Source organism: Phaenicophaeus curvirostris, chromosome 13, assembly GCF_032191515.1.
Source record: "Phaenicophaeus curvirostris isolate KB17595 chromosome 13, BPBGC_Pcur_1.0, whole genome shotgun sequence".
Taxonomy (NCBI): Eukaryota; Metazoa; Chordata; class Aves; order Cuculiformes; family Cuculidae; genus Phaenicophaeus; species Phaenicophaeus curvirostris.
Genome location: NC_091404.1, coordinates 8476809 through 8497849, shown reverse-complemented (window position 1 = coordinate 8497849; position 21041 = coordinate 8476809). Strand labels below are relative to the sequence as shown.

Here is a 21041-nt window from a genome sequence, read left to right as displayed (position 1 = left end):
AAAACAGACAATAGAAGTTTAAAATCACTGCACCACAGCCTCAAGACTTCTGACTGGGGTTTTGATCTTAACCTTTTCAAATCACATGAGTTCCCTAACCTGAGGGATTCAATATGAACAATCCATAGATATGCTTAGGTTTATATGGTCAATCAAAGCAACAGCAAGTTCCTGCTCTATAAAAGGGGTCTTTGAAAAACAGCTTTGAATTAATTCAAACTGCTTTCAGAAATTCACATTCAGAGCTTTACATGGGAGAAAGTCACATTTTACAAACAAAGTTTGTGGAAGTACGGAGTTGGGGCATACAACTCTTCGAATGCAATCTTAAGAGCCTTCTGCTTAAGCCACATCATCTCCTGGGCAGATGAATTATACGTATTTTGGCTCATACTACCAAATTTGATTTTAATGTCATGAAAGCAACTCAGGGATATCTTTTTCTCAGGAAGAACATGATATTATCAGATTAATGCAATATATTTGCAAAAATATAATATCTAGTATGAATAAACATTGTTTGTTAAAGCCAATATATAATAAGATTAAATGCACTGCATCCTATGCAATCAATAACTATTACTACACTGACCCCAATGCAAAGAGCTAAAAAAAAAAAAAAAAAATTTTTAGTCCTGTTTTTATGAAACGGAAGCAGCAAATGAACAATAATAATAAAAAAAATCTGTCATTTTCTAGGTCACCTCAGAGATGAAGTGATTATCTGGTAAAGCATCTGAGACAGTGAAATTGTTTTGGACTATTTCTCTAGTCCTCTGGGATGCTCTTTTGTCCTTCTGTTAACCCTCCTCTTTCTGTCTCTGTTTCTCCAGCACACGCAAATACAGAAACAAGAAAGAAGTTTACAGTTTCTGCTTCTCTCTAACCTTGACAGGGTTGGTTTTGATCTCTGTCAAATTCCATAGAAATGGAAAAAGCAAGAAGTACATTCATGCTCCTTAAGAAGAACAAGGAAGGCTCTGGGCCATGTTTGAAGCCTGTAGGAACCCTTTTATCCATTGTCAATAAGAATTGTGCACACCTATTTTCATTTTAATCTTCTTACAAAAGCTGAAAGCCAAAAGGTGAATACTGAAGTTTGCAATCAGGTCAAAGAAGCTGCTAAATAGTTAGGCCACTGCCTAGAGTTCTAGGAAGATTTTGCATTGCATTGCGCTAATCAGTAAGGATAAAGACAGTAAATAATCACTAATCTCCTCTGCCTTAAGAGCAAAGAGAGCTATTTCTTTAAAGATTAGTTTTCCAATAGAAATCTAAAATAATCTCTGCAGAACAAGTGGATGGATTAAACTCCATTTCTTTTGTAGTTTAGTGGCACAATCATACTGCGTCGGCATGTTGGGAGAGTTGACTGAATGGGCTAACAGCCCTGTAAAACAGAAACTTTGCTATGAGTTCTAATAAAATACTGAAGAATATCACTTGTTCAAAACTCTGAGGAGATTATCAAAATTTCAAAAAACTACTCTAGCAGATAACCTTACATAGAAGCATAGAATAACCAGGTTGGAAGAGACCCACCGGATCATTGAGTCCAACCATTCCTATCAATCGCTAACCCATGTCCCTCAGTGCCTCGTCCACCCGTGCCTTAAACACCTCCAGGGAAGGTGAATCAACCACCTCCTTGGGTAGCTTGTTCCAGTGCCTAATGACCCTTTCTGTGAAAAATTTTTCCTAATGTCCAGCCTAAATATACCCTGGCAGAGCTTGAGGCCGTTCCCTCTTGTCCTGTTCCCTGTCACTTGGGAGAAGAGGCCAGCACCCTCCTCTCTACAACCTCCTTTCAGGTAGTTATAGAGAGCAATGAGGTACTACTTTATCCTCCCTTACTTTGCTGTGGTCAAATGATTCGCTTTCCTGCAAAGCTCTAGTACAGAGCGAGGGTCTGCAGCACATCACAGAGGTGTCAGCCAGCCTCCCAGCCCAAAGCCACAGGTACCATCCATAAAATGAAGGTGCTCCTTGAGAATCCTCTAGCTCTATCTATTTGCCATTTAAAATCAAGAAGCAAATCAATGAACTTCATTGTATGTTAAAAAAAAAAAAAAGTTCAGGTTGTTTTGTAAGCATTAATCTTTTACACATAATATGAATTTGGTTTAGTGATGATAACCAAATCTATTAGCATATCAGAAAAAAGCACCATATGTAAATTCCCTGATCTTAGGGGACAACTAATGGTTTACATTCCAATGTATAAAGATTCAAGATTTATTCTTCCCTCTAGAGATATTCCAAAATCCTATTACTGAGCTATATCTCCAAGGAGAGGAGACGGTTTATTTTAATTTTTTTTAATCAAACTGCTTCTTAATCAGTCAGAACAAAATGTTTTCACGGAGAAAAAAAAAGAAAAAAAAGAAATCCAGTGCAAAAACAAAGTCCTGATGGAACAGGGGAACTTGGAAGAGAAAGTGAAGATGGAATAAAAATGCAGGAAACAAAGATGTGCACTCTTTGAGTGCCTTTATTACATAGATGTATGCAGGGACAGTTTGCTCCCAAAGGAAATCAATAGAAAGTTGACTTTTAATAAGCTGGACCAGGAGGCTGAATTCAGCCTTCTGGGCTGATCCAAACTTCAATGACTGTGTTTAGCTGTTTATTCTGGTGGGCTTTTGACTATAGCTTCAGACCCATTTTGTGTTTTCCCCTTCTAAGCCAAATTACTGCTCAGCTACAGACATGCAAGTCCTGTGGAAGGGAACCTGTGCCTACCTGTAGAATTTATCTGGCACTAGCCGCTTCCCAGATCCACTGCTGCCTTCCCTGTACAAGCCCTTACAGACACCCGAGTCAATTCAGGTATATGAGAGAGAGCTAATCTTTAAGATCAGCTAAGGTCACGAAGGATTTGTATTCTCACTATGATCCAACAACTGCATTTGAGAATTCAAGACTGATTTTTAAACACTTCATAGTATCTTAAGTGCTTCACTGAAATTGTTAGGTACCTGGTTTGAGGACAAGTGTGTGCCTTTGTACTCAGCTCAAGTAAGACCCTGTGAAGTTTCACGAAACAAACAGCTTTACCACAATGTTATCAGCCCACTGAAAATGTTTCATTCTGAGCCTGTTTGCCTTTAAACACCATTCCATCACTGGATGCTAGCCAGCTTTGATATAAAAGGAAGAGAGTCAAGCTCAAGAAGAAGGAAAATGCCACAACTTCAGCACAGAGTGAATAATCCGTATCTGCAACACATCTCTTGTAATTTAAACTCATGGCAGTCCTCAACAGCAACTCCAATTCCGCCTCTCAAAATTAGAAATCTATCTTTAAGTCACTGAAAAAGCCTCTGAAACTTCAAAGCCAAGCAGTTCTTTCAGCACCAAGATGCCCCACGGTTCCTCAAAGTTAGCAGAATTCTAATGTTAGAGTTTCTCAACATGAGAGAAAATACAGGCTGCCAGCTGAGATTTGGAGAAGCGCATTCACAAAAGAATATATAACAGGAGTGAGAAAAGCATACATGCGTTTTATTCAAAAGGCCTTTCTGGTAAGCACTCAGAACAACCTGAAAATACACTGGTTCACATTAACTTTAAAAGGAATCAGCACTTCTTTTATAAGAAAATTTGTCTTGGGATGAACATCAACTGATCAATACAGCACCAATGTAGACATATATTAGTCTATCAATCACACATTAAAAAGAGCAGCAGCATTTTATATTTAATACCCAACGTAACCAATTAGTCCTGCCACCCCCTGGTGTTACACAAGTTCATTCCCTTAAACTGCCTTGGCAGTAAATTGTACAGTTATAAACGAGAAGCTGCAAATTGATTTGCATGTAGTAACAGTACCACTAAACCTTTCTTACCACTTTCAATCTTTCCCATCTGCTACCAGAGTGGAAGTTTAGGATCTATTATTCCCAGAAGTGGACTTACCCAGCTGGACATCTATAACAGTTGGCTGGTTCTCCATGGGGAACAATGGCTTTGGAGGTTTGTCTGTGAGTAAAGCTAGAAAAGAAAATGAGAGAATGTAATGGAAAAATTGAGACCAATGACTGCAAAAGAAAAGTTCTGTCATGTAAGCAATCAAATGCTTGTATACTTGATGGCACGTAAATATTAATTACATAATAAGGCTGTCACGCTGCCAATGTCACCACTTTCCTAGTGCCTGTGGTTGCCCATTAATTCCATTGAAAAGGGCTATTTCAAGAATTAAATTTGTAATACAAAGCAGCAAATCAATCTCCATTTCTCATTTTAATCCATATACAATAGCCAGATCGAGCATTTTTGGATCCTCACCTTGCAAAGTTAACACAATAATTTGTAATGCCAACCAAATATATTCATTGTGACCAGTCCAAAACAGTATTTAGATGCTCAAAGAAACTTGTCTGATGAATGCCAGCAGCTTCACACCCAGCCTGTGCTCCCACCCAGCTGAGAGGGGTGGCACCCAGACCCTCTTCTCAAAGCCGGAGTGGGGATCTTGCTCTCTGCTACACAAACGTGTCTCTAGCTAAGAGCAGGAAACAACACCCCAGCCTGGTCCCACCCAGCGACTGCTCCAGCCACTGGGATAGATGGTCACAGATAACCCCGCTACTGAAAAGCGCAGACACAGACTTTATCACCAGGGTTGAGAGCTTAGCGCCAGAGAGTGCAAACAGGTTTTGTAAACAGGTTTGGTGCTAGCTTGAAATAAATGGCTGAGTATTCCTGGAGAAGGGGAGAACTGTTTTTCATCAAATGCAATATCTTGCACCACATGAAGTTCAGTGTTTCAAAACTTGATAGGAACCAGGCCTACCCAGAGGTGTGGTAGCTCAAGCTAACAGCTGGGGCAACAGCTCTCCCTGCACCAAGTGGAGGGAACTTAAGCTCTACAAACTCCTGTCCTATGCTCCCAGCTCAGCCTGAGCCACGGGCACGCTGGGAAGCCATCTCCCCCCAAGTCTGCTTTAGCATGAACCAATGGACCAACCCACCTTCTCTAGGGCTTTAAAACAAGCTGGCTGAGTGCCTGAAGTAGAGGAACAGCAGTCACATGTTTTGCTAATGTGGCTCTGATAACCAGCTATTGAATGACAGCTGTGTAAGATTTTTACATCCATATCTACAGAAAATGACAAACTGTACTGAAGAAATACCTGTTTGATTTTACTACATATTTGACACTTTTTAAAACTCCTTAAGAAGTGATTGTCAGCACAATCCACTTCCCCAGTTCCATTTAAATTAAAACGAGGTTCCTTCTACTGATGCTACAGCCATGCATTACTTATCACATAATAGGCACTTTGGAAAGTAATCAGCAGCCAACAATACAGATCAAAATCATGTGAGTTTGTAAGAACACCTTGTACAGTTTACCCACAAGGACAACAGAGGCATCTCTGAAGTGATTTCAGCAGTATTTTAAGACTATAACCACAAGCAGGGATCAGAATTAAAGATAAACAGGAAATTCTGTTAATGAGAAGTCATGGAATGCAAAGTCACAAGACAGGCTCAGAAGCAATATCAAGGCTACCTGTACAATTGCATAATTTGGGGATTAGCCTGTAAGTAGGAAATTTCTGGAAGAAACAAATAATTAATTTGCTGTGCTAATGCACCCAAGTCATCCGAATGTCATTAGAGAATATGGCAAAAGTACTGCCAAGCCTAAATGCATAAGTAGTTTCTAACTACTTGCTTTTTAAGTAATTTCAGCCCTAATGAAAGCTGAAAATTTCTAAGTAGGAGTTTTGGGCATGAAACCCAAGGGACTTGGGAAAACACTCCACCGATTATTTTTTAAGCAATGGATCTTTTTAAATTTCTAAAAGCTTTTTAGATGCTCTTCCTCATAAAATCCCATTGTATGCAAGAGAAGATGGAGAGAAGATCAATAACTATTTCCCCAGCTTCTCCACAAATCCCACCCTAATTCAAACAGTAAATTTCTCACTTGAAGGTCAAACTTGCCTCAAGTGAAGCTGACTCCCAACACCTAAGGAAAGAAGTACATTGTCCAGGAAATCCCAATAGGCTGATAGCCAGAACAGTTAGTAAGGAGGAGAGTATATTTTCCGTAGTGACACTTTCTTGTTCAACATGTATATAAGCTTTGCTTTTATTATAATTCCTCAAATGAAAAATATCTGTAAATAAATAAGTTGGAAAGAAGCAATAGGCATTGGACTAGAATTACATTGGGTGAACTGCAACCTGCTGCCAGCTACAAGAAGGACCCTTTCATAGGGATTGCTTGCCATTTTCTCTCAACTCATCACAGAAACATTAGAGGAAGAGTCGTCTGGCCCTGGCATCTGCTATGGGGGAACCTCATCACTACAGTCACAACCTGACAATACTGCTTTTTCGCAATTTTGGTTTGTGTTTCTTTATTGTTTTTTACAACGTCTAGGCAGACTTGCCTGCTGGAAGGAGAAAGGAGAAGCAAGTACTACAAAGGTAGTAAAAATTTAATGATGTTCTTAACTGCCCCTGTGCGGCTGAGGTCAGTAACTTCTTAAAAGAGTGAGCCAAAAATACCTAGAAAACGCAATTTTGGCCTAGAAAGTGCATAATTCTGACTTCTTAGGAAGTTTAACATTGACCTATATGTAAATGCAGGAGTACTGTGCTACTCAGCACAGACAAGAGAACGGCTACTGCCAGAGATGTGCAGCTATTAGAGTCATAGAGTCATAGAATAACCAGGTTGGAAGAGACCCATTGGATCATCGAGTCCAACCATTCCTACCAAATGTGAAGGAATTTCAGCTTCTTTTAGAGAAAAAGAACAGCAGAATAAACACGGTATTCATGGTACTGAAAACCTCTTTAAGAGACATTGTGAGACAAGAGAAGAACTGTTGTAATAAAAAAAAAAAAAAGATTCAAAGGAAATATCTTGACTTGAGAATTAAAATTAGAGAGATTACTATCCAATTCCAGTATGGAACACGAAAAGAGGAGTTGGGTTATTTAAAATAAAATCCACTATCACTCCCCACTTAACTGGTCTTTACATTATAGAAAAAAAGCTTCCATACAAGCCTGCTACAAAATGCACTGGAGGGGGTGGAAAGGTCGCAGTGGCTGCAAAACAGTTTGGGGAGTTAACCCCAGTGCTAACAGCATCAAGCCCTTTGTCCAGACTAGGTCAGAACAAGCAACGCTCTCACCAACCCTTTACAGAACTCCTTCAGGAAATGTTATGATGTTTAAAAGCTCAGTGCACACACGTGAGACCTCATAAGTAAAGGCTGAAATGGAATAAGTTTGAGAACACAATAGCAAGCAACTTGATATACCAGGTAAATTTTCTTCTGGGTTGAAATTTGATAGGGGGGGCAGCTCAATCACCCCAAAACCTCGCATCTCAGTTGAATGACATCCATTGTACTCTGTGAAGAGCTTCAGCAGTTTCACTTTCTGGTATATTACCAACACTTTCTTTTCCTTAGCTTTTTTTCCTTAGTTTTTTAGGCTTTTGTTGCTACCTTTAGTCATTTCTTGTATTATTATTTTTAATCTCTGCTACTAAGTTGTACTCTGTGTGCATTGTGGGATATGGAAGAAACTTGCTGGGGTAGCCACATCCATGCTGTGCCAGTGTGCTCAGGCTTCCTTGCTTAATGTTCTTTTCATATCTCATTCCTACCCGTATCCCTTGCGACTCAACCTGATCAGGGCTTCCCCCTGTTTCCCCTTTGCTTTACTTGCAGTCTCTGGATGTTTCCTTAATGTGCTCCTGCGTGTCATATTTTAAATGGTTATATTTTGCCATATAGTTCCTGGAGAGTAATCATTATAACAAACTGGCAGCCTGTCAGAGCTCTTTATGTAGGAACAGAAATGGCCCAAAGGGATTTTGAGTCTAGAAGGCAATAAGCTGCTGATGCTTCAATGTCACATGTGTTTAAAGAAAACAAAAGCCATTCTTATTTTAAAGGTCATACATGAGATCATTTATTCACCTTATGAAATTCATTTTTTGTCCTTCTTAAACAGTAAGGCAGTACAAGATACTATCGGCTATGAGGGATTCTAATATTTTAAGATCTCTGTACTCGACAGAAGTCCATAAACAACATTTATTCAAATTCCCATTCCTCTAAGAGAAGTTTCTTTAATTCTCAGAACAGTTTTATGAGCACTCTCATTTCCAGCAGACAATGGAGAACATGACTTTCTGGACAGGGCAATGTTTAGCTACCCACAGGACCAACTGAAGAAGAAAACAGCCTCGAAGGAACTGCTCTTGCTTTTTGAGTGCCAATGCAGCATAAGAGCCTAGAAGCTCATTTTCTTCCTACCAGAGCCTTACTGTTTCAAAAATCTCTCATTCTATATTCAAATGTATATCTGACACACTACTGACTTCTCTTGAAAAAGCACAAACCAGTTGAAAACAGTCAGCTTTAGGATATCGTTACTTAGGGATAAACAAGGGTAGCCAGTTAGAAAAACGACCAGACATCTCAGTAAGCATCAGCTCCTTCACAGTTTATCTAACACAGCTCTATTTCCCTACATTATTTCCTACCTTCCCCCTACGGCAGCCTCAGGGTACTCTCCCCACTCCAGTCAGACTTCTTTTACAGCAACCACAGCGAGAGACAGGCAGCCCAAGCTGTTGCTACAACCAACACAAATCTCTTCCTGCAATCTTTGAGTTGCTTAGTTAAACACAACTTCTGAATTTAATGCAAATCACCTTCCCCCTGTGCCATGCAAAGGCATGTTCTAAGCCAACAGGCATCACCTGTGCTCCAAGGACCTGAATTGCTGCCAGTGTGAAGCCAGTCAGCACCGGGGTCATGCACTGAAATCTCAGCTGCTTATGATTTGGAGGGCCTGTTCTTGATGACTCAGCACAGTTGGAGTGTTTTCCAGACCAGATAACTCTTCTAAGGAAGATGAAAGCAGAAGGCTAAAAATGGTAACTCACATGTGGCTAAGAACTAGTCAAATGCCGGGAAACGTTTTCTTCTTCCTCAGGGTGGATAATAACTTCTCTACTTGTGATAAGCACCCAAAGTACATTTGCTGTTCTATAATTTTGCTATTGATGTAGCTCCTGGACATATGTTCATGTAATTTGCAATGATGAAAAGAACAATTATCCAAATATGAAGTAGATGCAAAATTCTTTCAAATCTTCTCTGAGACAATTGCATGCCAACCTACTTCCTTCAATCAAAGGATCTGGCGTTTTCCCACCATCAATTAACACAGAGCCTGTAGTACCATTCAATCAAGAATCTGGCTAACCTTTTGACAGCAGAACCAATCTGTTTGAATAGCATCCTCTGGGGCAAATAGCACTATGCCAAATCCTTAATCTGAAACTAGCTCGTACCCACAGTTTAGCTTTTGTTCACTCCTAGTTCAAACATACATGCTTCCAGGCATGGCTTAGGTCTACTTTGGCATCTAAAAATCTTGGCAGTAACATTGCAACTTTCACACCATAGATGAAGCTGGAACTAACCGCATGCAAAAAGCTAAATCAATATGTTAACCAGAGGGCACATGTTGCTAAGAGAAGCTCAGCCCTATACTTTTTGAAAAAAAAACATACCTGAAATCCCAGCTTGTGCCAACAGATTTCTCAGTGGCTGACAGTAAAATGCTTCAGGTCTGACCTGCTACTGCTTTATCTTTTATATCGCTGCTTACACTTAAGCAAATGTGTGAGCCAATTGTGCAGCTGTAATTGTCAATGTGACAGCTATAGTCTTGGCTTCCAGGGACCAAACTGTACACTCACGGAGTTAAAAGCTGGTCTAAAGAGCCCAAGGTTCCCACCTGGACTTGTAATAAGCATGCTCTGTGGACTAAGCCTTTAGCATACGTTCACCAGCAGGTCTCACTACCAGATCAGAAGGAACGCTTTTTGTTTTCCTGGCACGGCAGTAAGTTACTACAGAAGGTGAAAAGCAGTGGAAAACCACATAAAGCAACGAATTCTTAAAAATGCAACTTTCTGAGGCTGTGTATATGTGGGGACACTGTTCCCCAATTAGCTGTATTGTAGTGTGTTCTACCAGTCACTCAAAACACACTTTTCCAGCGCTCAGCAATTCTGCTGCCTTTCCTTCTCTACAGAATCAAGCTGACAAAATGATCTCACCTCCATCCATCATTTGCTGTAACAGAAATAAAGCCATGGCAACAAAATGTTGTCAAAGGATATGTCTCCACTTTCAAAAAAAAACCACCAAAAACTTATTCTCAATAAATTCAAACTCAGTAAACTCAGAACTTGTGTGGAAGCCAGGAGTCATTAAGCAGGGACAAAGAGTTTTTCTCTATTACAGTTTGAGAAGGAAATGTACCTTTTGGGACAATAGGGTGAAATGATACAGCACTGTATGACTTCCCCTCTGCCACCATCACCAGGAATATCACTTTTTGAAAACTCTACCTAGGATAAAGAGTGCCTTAGTGCATTATTTGGTCTGCCTCTGTGGGACAATTTTCTGCAAGAAGGAGTTTAGCATTTTTATATTAGCAATAAATAATTGGAATTAATCACATGAATTCTTTTTATGACAGAAAGAAGGACAACAAATCACAGTTTTAAGGAAGATGGTGTGTCCAGCTCCCAAGGGAAATGAATTTTGAGACACTTAAATGCTCTTGGTAGTTTTGATTCTAACTTATTAAGTTCTCAATGGCTTGGAACAGACACGTGTTTGACAGGTCATACTACTGGCACTAAGAAGCAGCTGGTCACGACTGCAGCCCCCTTGACGTTGAAAGCAGTCACAATCCTAAACAACTAGCTGTGTCTGTCCTGTTCTTGTCAGCTGTTCCAGTAGCTTCTACTGCAGGCATGACCTTGCAGCCCATAGTAACTATTTAAAACTCGTAACAGCAGCTGGCAATTCCAGGTGCAAGATCATCTCTGACAAGAGGACTTGCTGCCAGCCTTCTCAATGAAGATGTCTTCAGCTATCAGAGCGCATAGAGATAGCCAAACTGCTTTGGAGAGAAAAGCAGGAGTATCAGTACTATGTGATCTCTGTTGAATGCATGACAATGTTACAAAAAGTAGAAATTAACTAGATTTTTGGGTTTGGGATCTTGTTTTCCGATTTGTGCAGGACCTTCTTCCTCTTCTTACAAGGCAATCAAGTCATGTAGGGCTATAGAAAATGAAAAGGTGAGATCTGGGGAACTTATGCAGTAGAATATAATTTAGGAGGACATTGGTGAAACAGAACAGGAACAATAGCATAGATTGCATATTAATTCAGCACAGATGGCAAAATCCCACAAGGTCCCCATCACAAGGTAATTACATCAGGGCTGAACACTTAACGTTACTGCAATATACACGTTAAACACCAGTGGCAGCTGACTTATGCATCTCCTGATGTGAAATGTCTACTGACACCGATAGTTTGGGTTACTGACACTGCTGTCGCTAGAGTCATTGCAAGATGGGTGCTGGAAGGCAGAACTCTGTTAGCTGGACTGTCACTGTATTGATGTTATAAAGTTTCCTTCCTCCCATGGTTGCCAACACACCTTTCCTTTCACTGCATTTCTAAATTTCACAGACTGGATTAGATTATGCATGATCATTTTGTTCCTTTTCTTAATGTGGATTATGCAGCTTTCCTTTATGAAGCAAGCATGCGTTTCCTCTGAAGTCGATAAAAAGATGTAATAAATTGTTACTAAATGTAAATTACATTTCCCTGCAATACAATTCATGGAAATCTCAAACGGAGTGTGCTTTATTTAATGAATGGTGTGTATTTAACACAAAGGACACAAAATTTCATCTGCACTCAAAATGTTTCTCTTGGACTCTGAGCAGAAGTAAGATGCTTGAAATTACCCTCAGTTTCAAGGAAATCTGCAAAGAACATTTTATGACATCTTATCTTTTGGCTTTTAAAATTCTTTTTTTCTTTCTGTCTTATAAAAAAGTAAAGAAGTGGTGACAGATGAAGCCAGATCCCATCATCCATCTTGAAGGGACAGCTGGAGACTCTGCATGCAAATGAAAGTGATCATTCTTGTCAACCAGAAGCCAGAGAACCAAAAGCCTGCAGTTCACAACCAATTAATATTCCATGATCAATTTGACCACTCGCATACAGTGAACTACTGCACCACAGCACAGCCACAGCAACAGGAATTATCATCGAGAGGATTTTATGCATTGTTTTAATAAAACTCAACATAATCCATTATTCCTGGAAACTAAAAACATCCTATTAAATATAGATAGTCTGTCGAAGGAGAATATTGTGGATGATGAATGCCAGCTGAGCTGAGTATGAAGCACTTATGGTACTGTATCTAGGCAAAACAATGAGTGCTCAAGCTCAACAGCAGATTCCAGCACAATCTGGTGAAGCAAGAGCAATGCCAGTTTGCCACCTCTCTTAGTTTGCTGTTTCAGGTAACTGCATGACTTACCTGTGCCCAGAGAGAGCCCCGAGTCAAAGCCTTTGTTACAAACCAAACATTGCTGTGTGGTTTTTCAAAGATGACAGAGATACTGAAGATCAACATTAAAAATCTATTTCCCTTGAAGTCTCAAAAGACAGTAGAAACCATTTAAAACTTGCACTTCTGATATGAGTAGAAGTTGCACACTGTAAGACCTCAGCCTGCTTTGACGTTCAGCAGAATCATCACAATTTCAAAGCTGCCACAGCACAAGCAACTTTTAAATGGAATTTCAGGTTTTTAGATTAATAACTTTCACATGTAAAACACATGGAACTTCCGCTAATTCATCTCTTGCCCATTGATTTCACTCCATAGGGGATTAATGAGTAAATTTCACCTTGCCCCATCCTGCCTAATAATTCTAATGTGTACTTTGGATTAACACCCTGGCTTCCAAAGCTTGCTACAATGATGAAAAATGTTACTATACTTGACAAGGAAAACCTTATCATAAAATGTTTACGTAATATTTATATAGGCTCTTTGTCTCTTTTGCTTTCAAAAGCTGCAAAATATATTCCACTAGATTTTGCTATCTTTTTTTTTTCATTTTACCACTGAAGAAATTTTGAATTGAATTATCTACTTAGCACATGTAGCATTGTTAAGAAAAAAATGGGCCAAATCATGTCATTATTGTTTGGACAAGCAGGAAAATCAATAAAAGCAGGTATAATATAGGCACATAAAGAAATCATAGATACACTCAGTAATGTTTATCCCATGTTATGACTGAGGATCAAGAAAATGTAAATCTGATGAATGACAATGCTTTATGAAATGAAGAAGATTGTTAACCCATGAAATTTGTTTTCTTACTGGAGGCAAGCAATTTAAAAGAATTAAAAAAAACCCCCAACCAGTAGCATCCACAGAAATCTCTAGCAGAATGACCCATTTTCGGAATCAGCATCGCTGCCTTTCAAGACTTTCATCAGAGTTTATACCAGCCAATGGGAAGCATAATATTCCCCCATTGATCAGAGTAGGACTTGAGTTTTTCAGTATCAGCCACTGTCCAACACAAAGAAGTTCTCTGATCCAAGAATGCAATTTCTTTTTCACAAAAATACACAAAAAATGCGCAAAGCACTGCCTCAAGGAAAGACGCTATGGGAAACTTGACAGCTTTAATAAAACAAGTTCCAGATAAATGATTCACATCCTATGTCAGTGGACACTCTCACTCCCATGCATCAGGTTTACAGGAGGAAACTGCTCAGCAACAAACACGTAATATTTTAAGACTAACTATTACTTGAAAATGTTTAATGGTCAGTGGAGAGGCAAAGAATGGCAAGCAAACCTCCAAGGAGAATGTGACTAAAGGCTGCATAGAGACCTACACATCCAAAAAGCTCAAGCATAAATGTCATTCCAGTGCCTACTGATGCATTCCTGTACATCCCCATTAACAAGCCCACTGACACACAGCATATTTCAGAGGAACAAATTGACTTCCTAGTGAAACAATTCAAAGACCTTGTGGCAATGCTGAAAGCAATGGAAAAGAGTGAAGACATGGCCAAAAAAAAGTCTTTGGGATTATACTTGGTTTGAATCTATGTGACCGCTGCCAAGCAGGATGTCAACACACCAAAGGTTTATATCAGAGGAGCCGAAAATGAGTAAGTGATGGATTGTGCCTATCCCACAGGTCAATCTGGGCACAGGTTATACTGTATGCAGCAGAAACTGCTGGAGGGCCTAGCTTCTAAATCCCCTGAAATGTGAGTTTCAACAGTCCCGAAGGCACTTCAAATAGCTGCAGATAAAGATTTAGTCCTTCAGTACATTTTGAGGAGAAGAAAGGAGAGGAGCAGGAGCAGAGCAGGAGAAGAGCGGAGCACAGTGAAGAGGAATCCACCCTATTGTCACCAACAAATCAGAGCTGAATTTCCTCTCAGCCAGGGCTATACAGACAAAGCGTGTGGGAAGCGGAAATTGCTTTCCCCAATCTTGGTGGACAAGGCAGCAGAAGCTCTCTGTGAACGGTGCATGGATGTGACACCGATGGGATACCCACATACCCAGACATTCCACATGCCTCTGCCTGAGCTACTTGCACATACACAGGCTCCTGGAGGAGGGGTTTCTGTTCTCTTGCAATTTCTCCATTCCACTGCCAGGACAGAAATCAGTACTACTCCTACCTGTCAGCCACTGAGACACTGTTGGAGAAGTAGCTCAAAACAGTGATCATTTTCCTCAGCTTCTACATTTCTCTGCTGTTCTCAGAGGACCATTCATTACCCAGCTTTTAGGGTTTGTGCTGCTTTTTTCCAGCAGCCAGATAGAAGTTTTGAACCACAAATGTAATTTCTGATAAATTTTTCATGAAACTGTGTCAGCTTGTTGTAACAAACCTGCTTGAAGCTTCATTTTCCTGTTGAAAGTGTCTTCTGTTTGTCATGTGTTGAAGCAATTTAAGATTTTGCTTTGACATTTTCAACAAGAGAACAAGACGATTCAATCTGTTCTAGGTAGTAACTGCCATTACACTTAAACTACATCATTCAAATGAAACTCAACATACTATTTTGACTGCCATTTTATATCTTATCTATGATTATGTAGTCGTACTGCCCCAGCTCATGGAACAATGTTCAAGTAACAAAGAAAGTAATTTAAAGAAGATCCACCTCCAAATTTTCCACCCTGAAACTTCCAGTTCTTTCTGAAACAATATTCTCCAGGGGCATTCTTCAGACACGCTTTATGAAGGGAATTTTGAGAATTTTTGGGTTTCTTCCAATGTAAAATGAAAGCAAAATATGAGGAAAAAACCCACAAATTTCCTCCCAAATAAAAAATACAGATATCTGACCATCTATAATACTTTAGTTCCAAAGGATGGGATGACTGGTTGGTGGAGAAGCTGAGCACAAACTCAGCAGTGACTATGTAGGAAAGAGTGAAAGTTGCATTTCTTGCCATGTTCATCATAAGGTGAGTATGATAACCTGCCCTGGGTACATGCAATTGTTTTACCTACCAACTACCCCTATTTGATAATGTTCCTGTTTTGTTGTCTGCTTCAAATTGTATTAAGCACCACATTCAGTTCTCTCCAATCAACATGTATATGTACATCAACTCCTTGTGATGCACAACAGTTATCAGTCAGATAACTGATCTAAAGACCTACCACTTATTGAAAGATCTACCACTTATTGATAAACTATAGGATATCATTGTTTTTTACAGAACTAGTGGATTAAAATAGAGAAAGGTGAGGCTGGGATTTCTTTGGTTGTTGTTTGGGTTTTTTTAATAATAAAAGCATAATGGCATCGTAAAAGGGCTGGATCACAGAAAGAAAAGCACAGTGCAGCAGCAATGCTACATATGCTTTTAAGGCAGAATGTCTGTCCTAATCTGCTATTATTCTCAGATTGTTATCTAAAGACTATTTTTTTGTACTGTGCGTTTCTTGACTATTACCCATCCAGGGATGGGTCCCTATACATGCATTACTGATATCACAACAAAAGGAAGCATTCAAGTGCAACTACAGGGTTGGGCTCCATTTTAGTTAATACACCAAAGTAAAAGTCAGAGACCTTTCCCAGCCTTTGGTATTATTCTCCAATGATGTGCTTCCTTACCAAGGTACTGTAAAGGGATCTAATACACGGTACTGTAAATAGGCAATTTTGGCTAAATGCCTGGTAGAACTATTTTTTAACTGCTCCAGAGCTGAATTGTGGCTGGAATACTTCATATCCCTGTATTGCTAAATAAGCACCTTTCTGTTCAAAAGTAGTCTAAACTAGAGCTGCATGAAACTGTTAAATTATCATTAACACCATAGACTCATCTTGCAAAGAGTTGAAAACTCCAATGCAGTTTCATATCAAAGCAACGGAGCCTTAAGCTTTTGCGTCTATGAATGATGAGCAACATTACTTCAAATGACATCTTTTGTCAGAGTTGCTTGAGCTAAAGACAGAGGGAATCCATTTGTATAAATTGTGGCTGCACTGCTGAAAGATTACAAAAATATATGGTGCTATCCTTAAGTCTCAAACCATTAATATAGTTAAAATATGCCGTCTTTTCCCAGGGAGAACTAGCAAGTCCTTAAAACACTATCATCAATCACGACTAATTCACTAAATATACAATTCCAATAGCAATAGAAGAAGAAAATACAGTACAGTATATCAACTGTCACTACACCAAACATCTCTATTTTTCAACGGAATCTGCAAGTCAAGATTTCCAAGGTCTGTGATATAGATGGTTCATCACTGAATTTGTGTTCCACTGGTAACAGCCCTTTGATTGTTTTCCGTTTGTCTGATAGATCCAAAGCTAGGTATTTTTATTTGGAGAAGCAAACCAACATTCATTTTCCCTCAAGGAAATACACATCTGGAAAATATAGCTTAGTTATTGAAGTATTTTTAAAATTATCAGCAATCAAATGGATCTTACAAAAGACATTTAGACTCTTCAAACCTACACATTAACTACTTTATTAGAATTTTAGAGATTTCACACTTCCAGGGTGTTGAAAGCCACTAGAAGGTGGGGGCCAGGAGGCTACTGTACTGTACAAAAATTTCCTGGGCCCAGGTAATATCTCGTTTGATTCGGATCATTGCCTTATCAAGTGTATTCTCATCATGTTACACCATGATTTGGAGCAATGAGCATTTCACTATGCACGAGCGAAGGTCAAACTAACAAAAAGGAACACCAAGGGGGTGAAAATGAATATTGTGGGGATAGTAAATCATTCTTGAAATCCTATTTAACTGATCATTTTGTAGCTGACCTTGCTTCCACGGAGGTCAATGGCAAAGCTTCCACTTCTGTGGATATGAAAAGGATTGGGACCTTGAAAATATGGTATGTTTTCTGAATGTTGAAGGTAGCATATTCTACACTACAATTGTCTTCATTACTTCTCAACGCAAAACTTTGCCAAGAATGCCAAATTGCCGTATAACAGCACCCCATAATACGGTACATTAATTTAATACATGATACGTTTTCCTGCTAGTAATATTAAATATTGTCATTTTCACCACCTGGACATCTAACAGAGCAAATTTTCTCCCTTCATCTTCCTCCCCAGTATTTTCCTCCCAGATTTTACAAACACATCTAGCACAAACTACTATCTCTCCATCTTTGACTAACATTTCCTCTAATAATATGTGAACTTCTTCTAAGGCAATCGGACTTCTCCCCAAGACTCAGCCTGCCATAGCACAACGCTCATAGCACAGAAGACTTAGCAGTAAGATTTATGCTTACTTGAAATGTAACCTAACAAGGACTATTCTGCAACATATTTTTTAGGTTAAAGAACCTCACTTAAAGTCTGATGCGATTCATGAAAGAAGCAGCCAGCCAGGGATCAGGAGTCAAGCTCCTTATGGTGTCAAGCTCCTTATGGCCTCAAGCTCCACCAGGAGAGGTTCAGGCTTGACATTAGGAAAAAATTTTTGATGGAAAGGGTTATTGGGCACTGGCAGAGGCTGGCCAGGGAGGTGGTTGAGTCACCTTCCCTGGAGGTGTTTAAAGGATGGGTGGATGAGGTGCTGAGGGACATGGTTTAGTGTTAGATAGGAATGGTTGGACTCGATGATTCTGTGGGTCTTTTCCAATCTAGTGATTCTGTGAGTCTCTGTGCTCACCTTGATCGTGGTGTCTGAGGCAGATGCTCTTTACCATGTCCACACTGAGCTGCCCAGGGCAGGCAAACTGGCTCAGCAGGAGCTTAGGCTGCATCTAAGGAAAACAGCTCACCTCTCTTCCCTCACGTTATCTTAATGCAAGAGATGTCACCATCTCCTTTGTACGCTGATCACTGCTAGTTATAACAAATGGGCTTTCATGACGTATTTCTCTCTGGTGTTCATCTCTGCTGTATCAGCATATTTGGAAAATCTGGATCAGGGCGAGTGACATCCACCAGAGAATCCTCAAACTTTCCAAATCCACACTACTGTGGGAACAAAAGGCACAGCAGTGTGCTCCTTCCATCCTTCTAATGGCACACAGGCCCCTTTTCATTTCCCCCTGCCTCTTAGAAAAATGATTTACCACTGCCACACGCTGAAATGTCTCCTCTGGCAAAGATGTACGAGGGATCCTACGTGGGAACAGGAGAGGCACATACAGTACAAGTACAAGCCATGGGGAGTGTCAGAGATGTACTAAGATTCTATAAGCATACAGATTTGGGGATGGCGCATTTCCCTGAAGGACCCTGAGTGCATGAAACTGAGATGTGACATGTGGACTAACATGCTGTTAGGGGATGAAATTTTCCACCATCAATGAAGTCATGCTTTCCGTGTGCCCCTAGATAAAGGCCTAGTCTCCTATTAATCAGTGCATTTTAGACTGCTGCAGGGGGAGAGCAGGGAAAACCCTCTCCTCGGGAAAATTTCCAGTGTGAATCCCTCTAGTGAAGTAAACTTCATCTGGAGATGTTTCCTTCAAGAGACGAGACTGCAGTCTCACTAGCAAGAACATTCAGGGCAAGCAGAAGCTTTGAGCTGATTATCATCATGCTGCTATTTGTCTTGATCCTTTAGAGTTTTAGACTCTCATCTTTCTGTAGCGTGAGTAGGATGACTCTGAGTGCTGGCACAGCAGCCTGGCACAGAGGAGAGCAAATCTGGCACCTGTATTCCATGTTCCCATATTTTGGAGTAATAATCTGGCATTAAGGTATGTGATTCTTAGTGTTCATTTTTGCCGGTTCTCCTGGCAAGCACATTTTTTAATTAAAAAATTTCACTATAAGTTTTGGATGTATTACATCCTTTCCCAGTTTTTAATTTTTTTAATTATTTTTTTTTACTTCTACATATTGTTTGTTCTATTAAAATATAGTGAGAAGAAGTAGAAACTAGGAGATTCCAATTATATTTGCACACTGTTGAACGATGAGCAGTTTTCAAATATTCAAGGTAGGTGCTGGCTAATTTTTTCAGATAAATGGTTTATGAAGGAAAAGAAATGTATTATTGATTGCTTGAAATTGTTTCTAAATTCATGGCTAATTCTGTTTTAGATGAGAATAAAAGAGAATGGAAGAGTAATATACCTTTTCTCCCCAAACAGGAACATCATTGGCGTGCTATTTTTCCTACATGAAATGTAGTTACATATTTCTCTTCAGAAAATAAAGGCAATACCTTTGAAGCACATTTAAGTTCCTTCAAATTAAAATAACTGTGTTGAAGGGGTTTGTAAGGAAAAAAAAAAGAAAAAATAAACCACACCACTTCTTTTCCCCAAAATACTATATTTAAGTACTATACTGAAAAAATTGCCATACAGTACTTAGCAAAGGCTCATCTTTGCTTTCCATGGCTCTTAAAACCCTACACAGCTGAATTTCTACATAATCTCCCAAATGTGTCCTTTTATACCTTGCCATTAATTTGATTAATCTGAGTGCAGAGTTTCAGGATATTGAATTTCTCCCAGTTTTGCATAATTTCATACTATGCTTTCATTATTTCATTAAGCAACTGAATTGACTGCAATGACTCTTACATTTTGAAGCTTCATATTCAGGCAGATAAAACTTCCTAATCTGAATCATGTTAGTTTTGAAGGCTTCTTTCACAGCTGCAGCAGCTAGAGGTGTAACTTCTGGTTTTGATATTTTTTTAAAAAAAACCACAGAATTCTGGAGGAATCTTGGAAAAAAACCAAACTACTACCCGTATCTCCCATGTCACAGCTTTCAAAAGAAGACTAGCCCAATCCCTCGCAGAACTTACCGGCAGGCATTCTTTCTTGCATTAGCTGTCTATCCCTGCACAAGTAGGCTCACTTTGGGCTGGCAGACTAAAGCCTCTAAGACAATGGAAGAGCCATTCAAGATCTTGCAAGACACTATACGCATGTGAATGAGGTTTAAGAAAACTCTATGCTGAAATCCAACCTTATAAAACAGACAAATGTATTTCGGGTATTGCCTAAACTTAAAGAGCAGATGGGAAAATGCACAGAGATGCAGTCTGAGAACTCAAAGGAACACTTCCTATCTTCTACTTAGTGACATCACTTGATAGATAATTTCTGCTCCTGAATTCCAGGCACAGGGTTGTTCCACACTCATACCTGCTCAAATGAAATTACAGCAACCGCAGCCTCTGTGGTCATGGTATAGAAAATAAGCAACAAAACCAGCTTGTGAGACAATGTCAGTCAAGACTACCCACCACATAGCATTGTGTAGAACATGGCCTCTGTGAGGCAGGACTCATTGGGACACACTGAAGGATAAAGCTCTACTCTGGCAAGAAAATTTCTGATGGAAACTCCAGAAGAATGGACTATTTTCCTCTGGCAACCTCTCCTCAGTCCCACTCCAACTGGAGTGTTAGGCTTTGTCTCTGTCCTAACTCTATCTGACTCCTAAGTAGAGTCCTTACATTGAGCCTTAGCTCAAAAACTCTCTTAGTTTCCTTTAATTCGTTTATACAGTTGAAATTTATAAGTCACCAACTTCCAAAATGCAGGCAAGTAAATGACTAGTCACACATTTATAATAAACCCATATGCAGGAGTTTGACACTAGCATGTCACACCAGCATAGC

The 21041-nt window shown here is 39.6% G+C and overlaps 1 protein-coding gene across 15 annotated transcripts in view; it reads right to left on the bottom strand.

Moving 5' to 3' along the window:
* The window catches only part of IL1RAPL2 (interleukin 1 receptor accessory protein like 2), a 389872-nt gene that overhangs the window by 95549 nt on the left and 273282 nt on the right, over positions 1–21041 (bottom strand). For all 15 annotated transcript variants that reach the window (XM_069867567.1, XM_069867568.1, XM_069867574.1 and 12 more), the window contains one exon: positions 3922–3996. In XM_069867567.1, coding sequence (XP_069723668.1) covers positions 3922–3996 — 75 coding nt within the window. The remainder of the gene's footprint in view (positions 1–3921; positions 3997–21041) is intronic.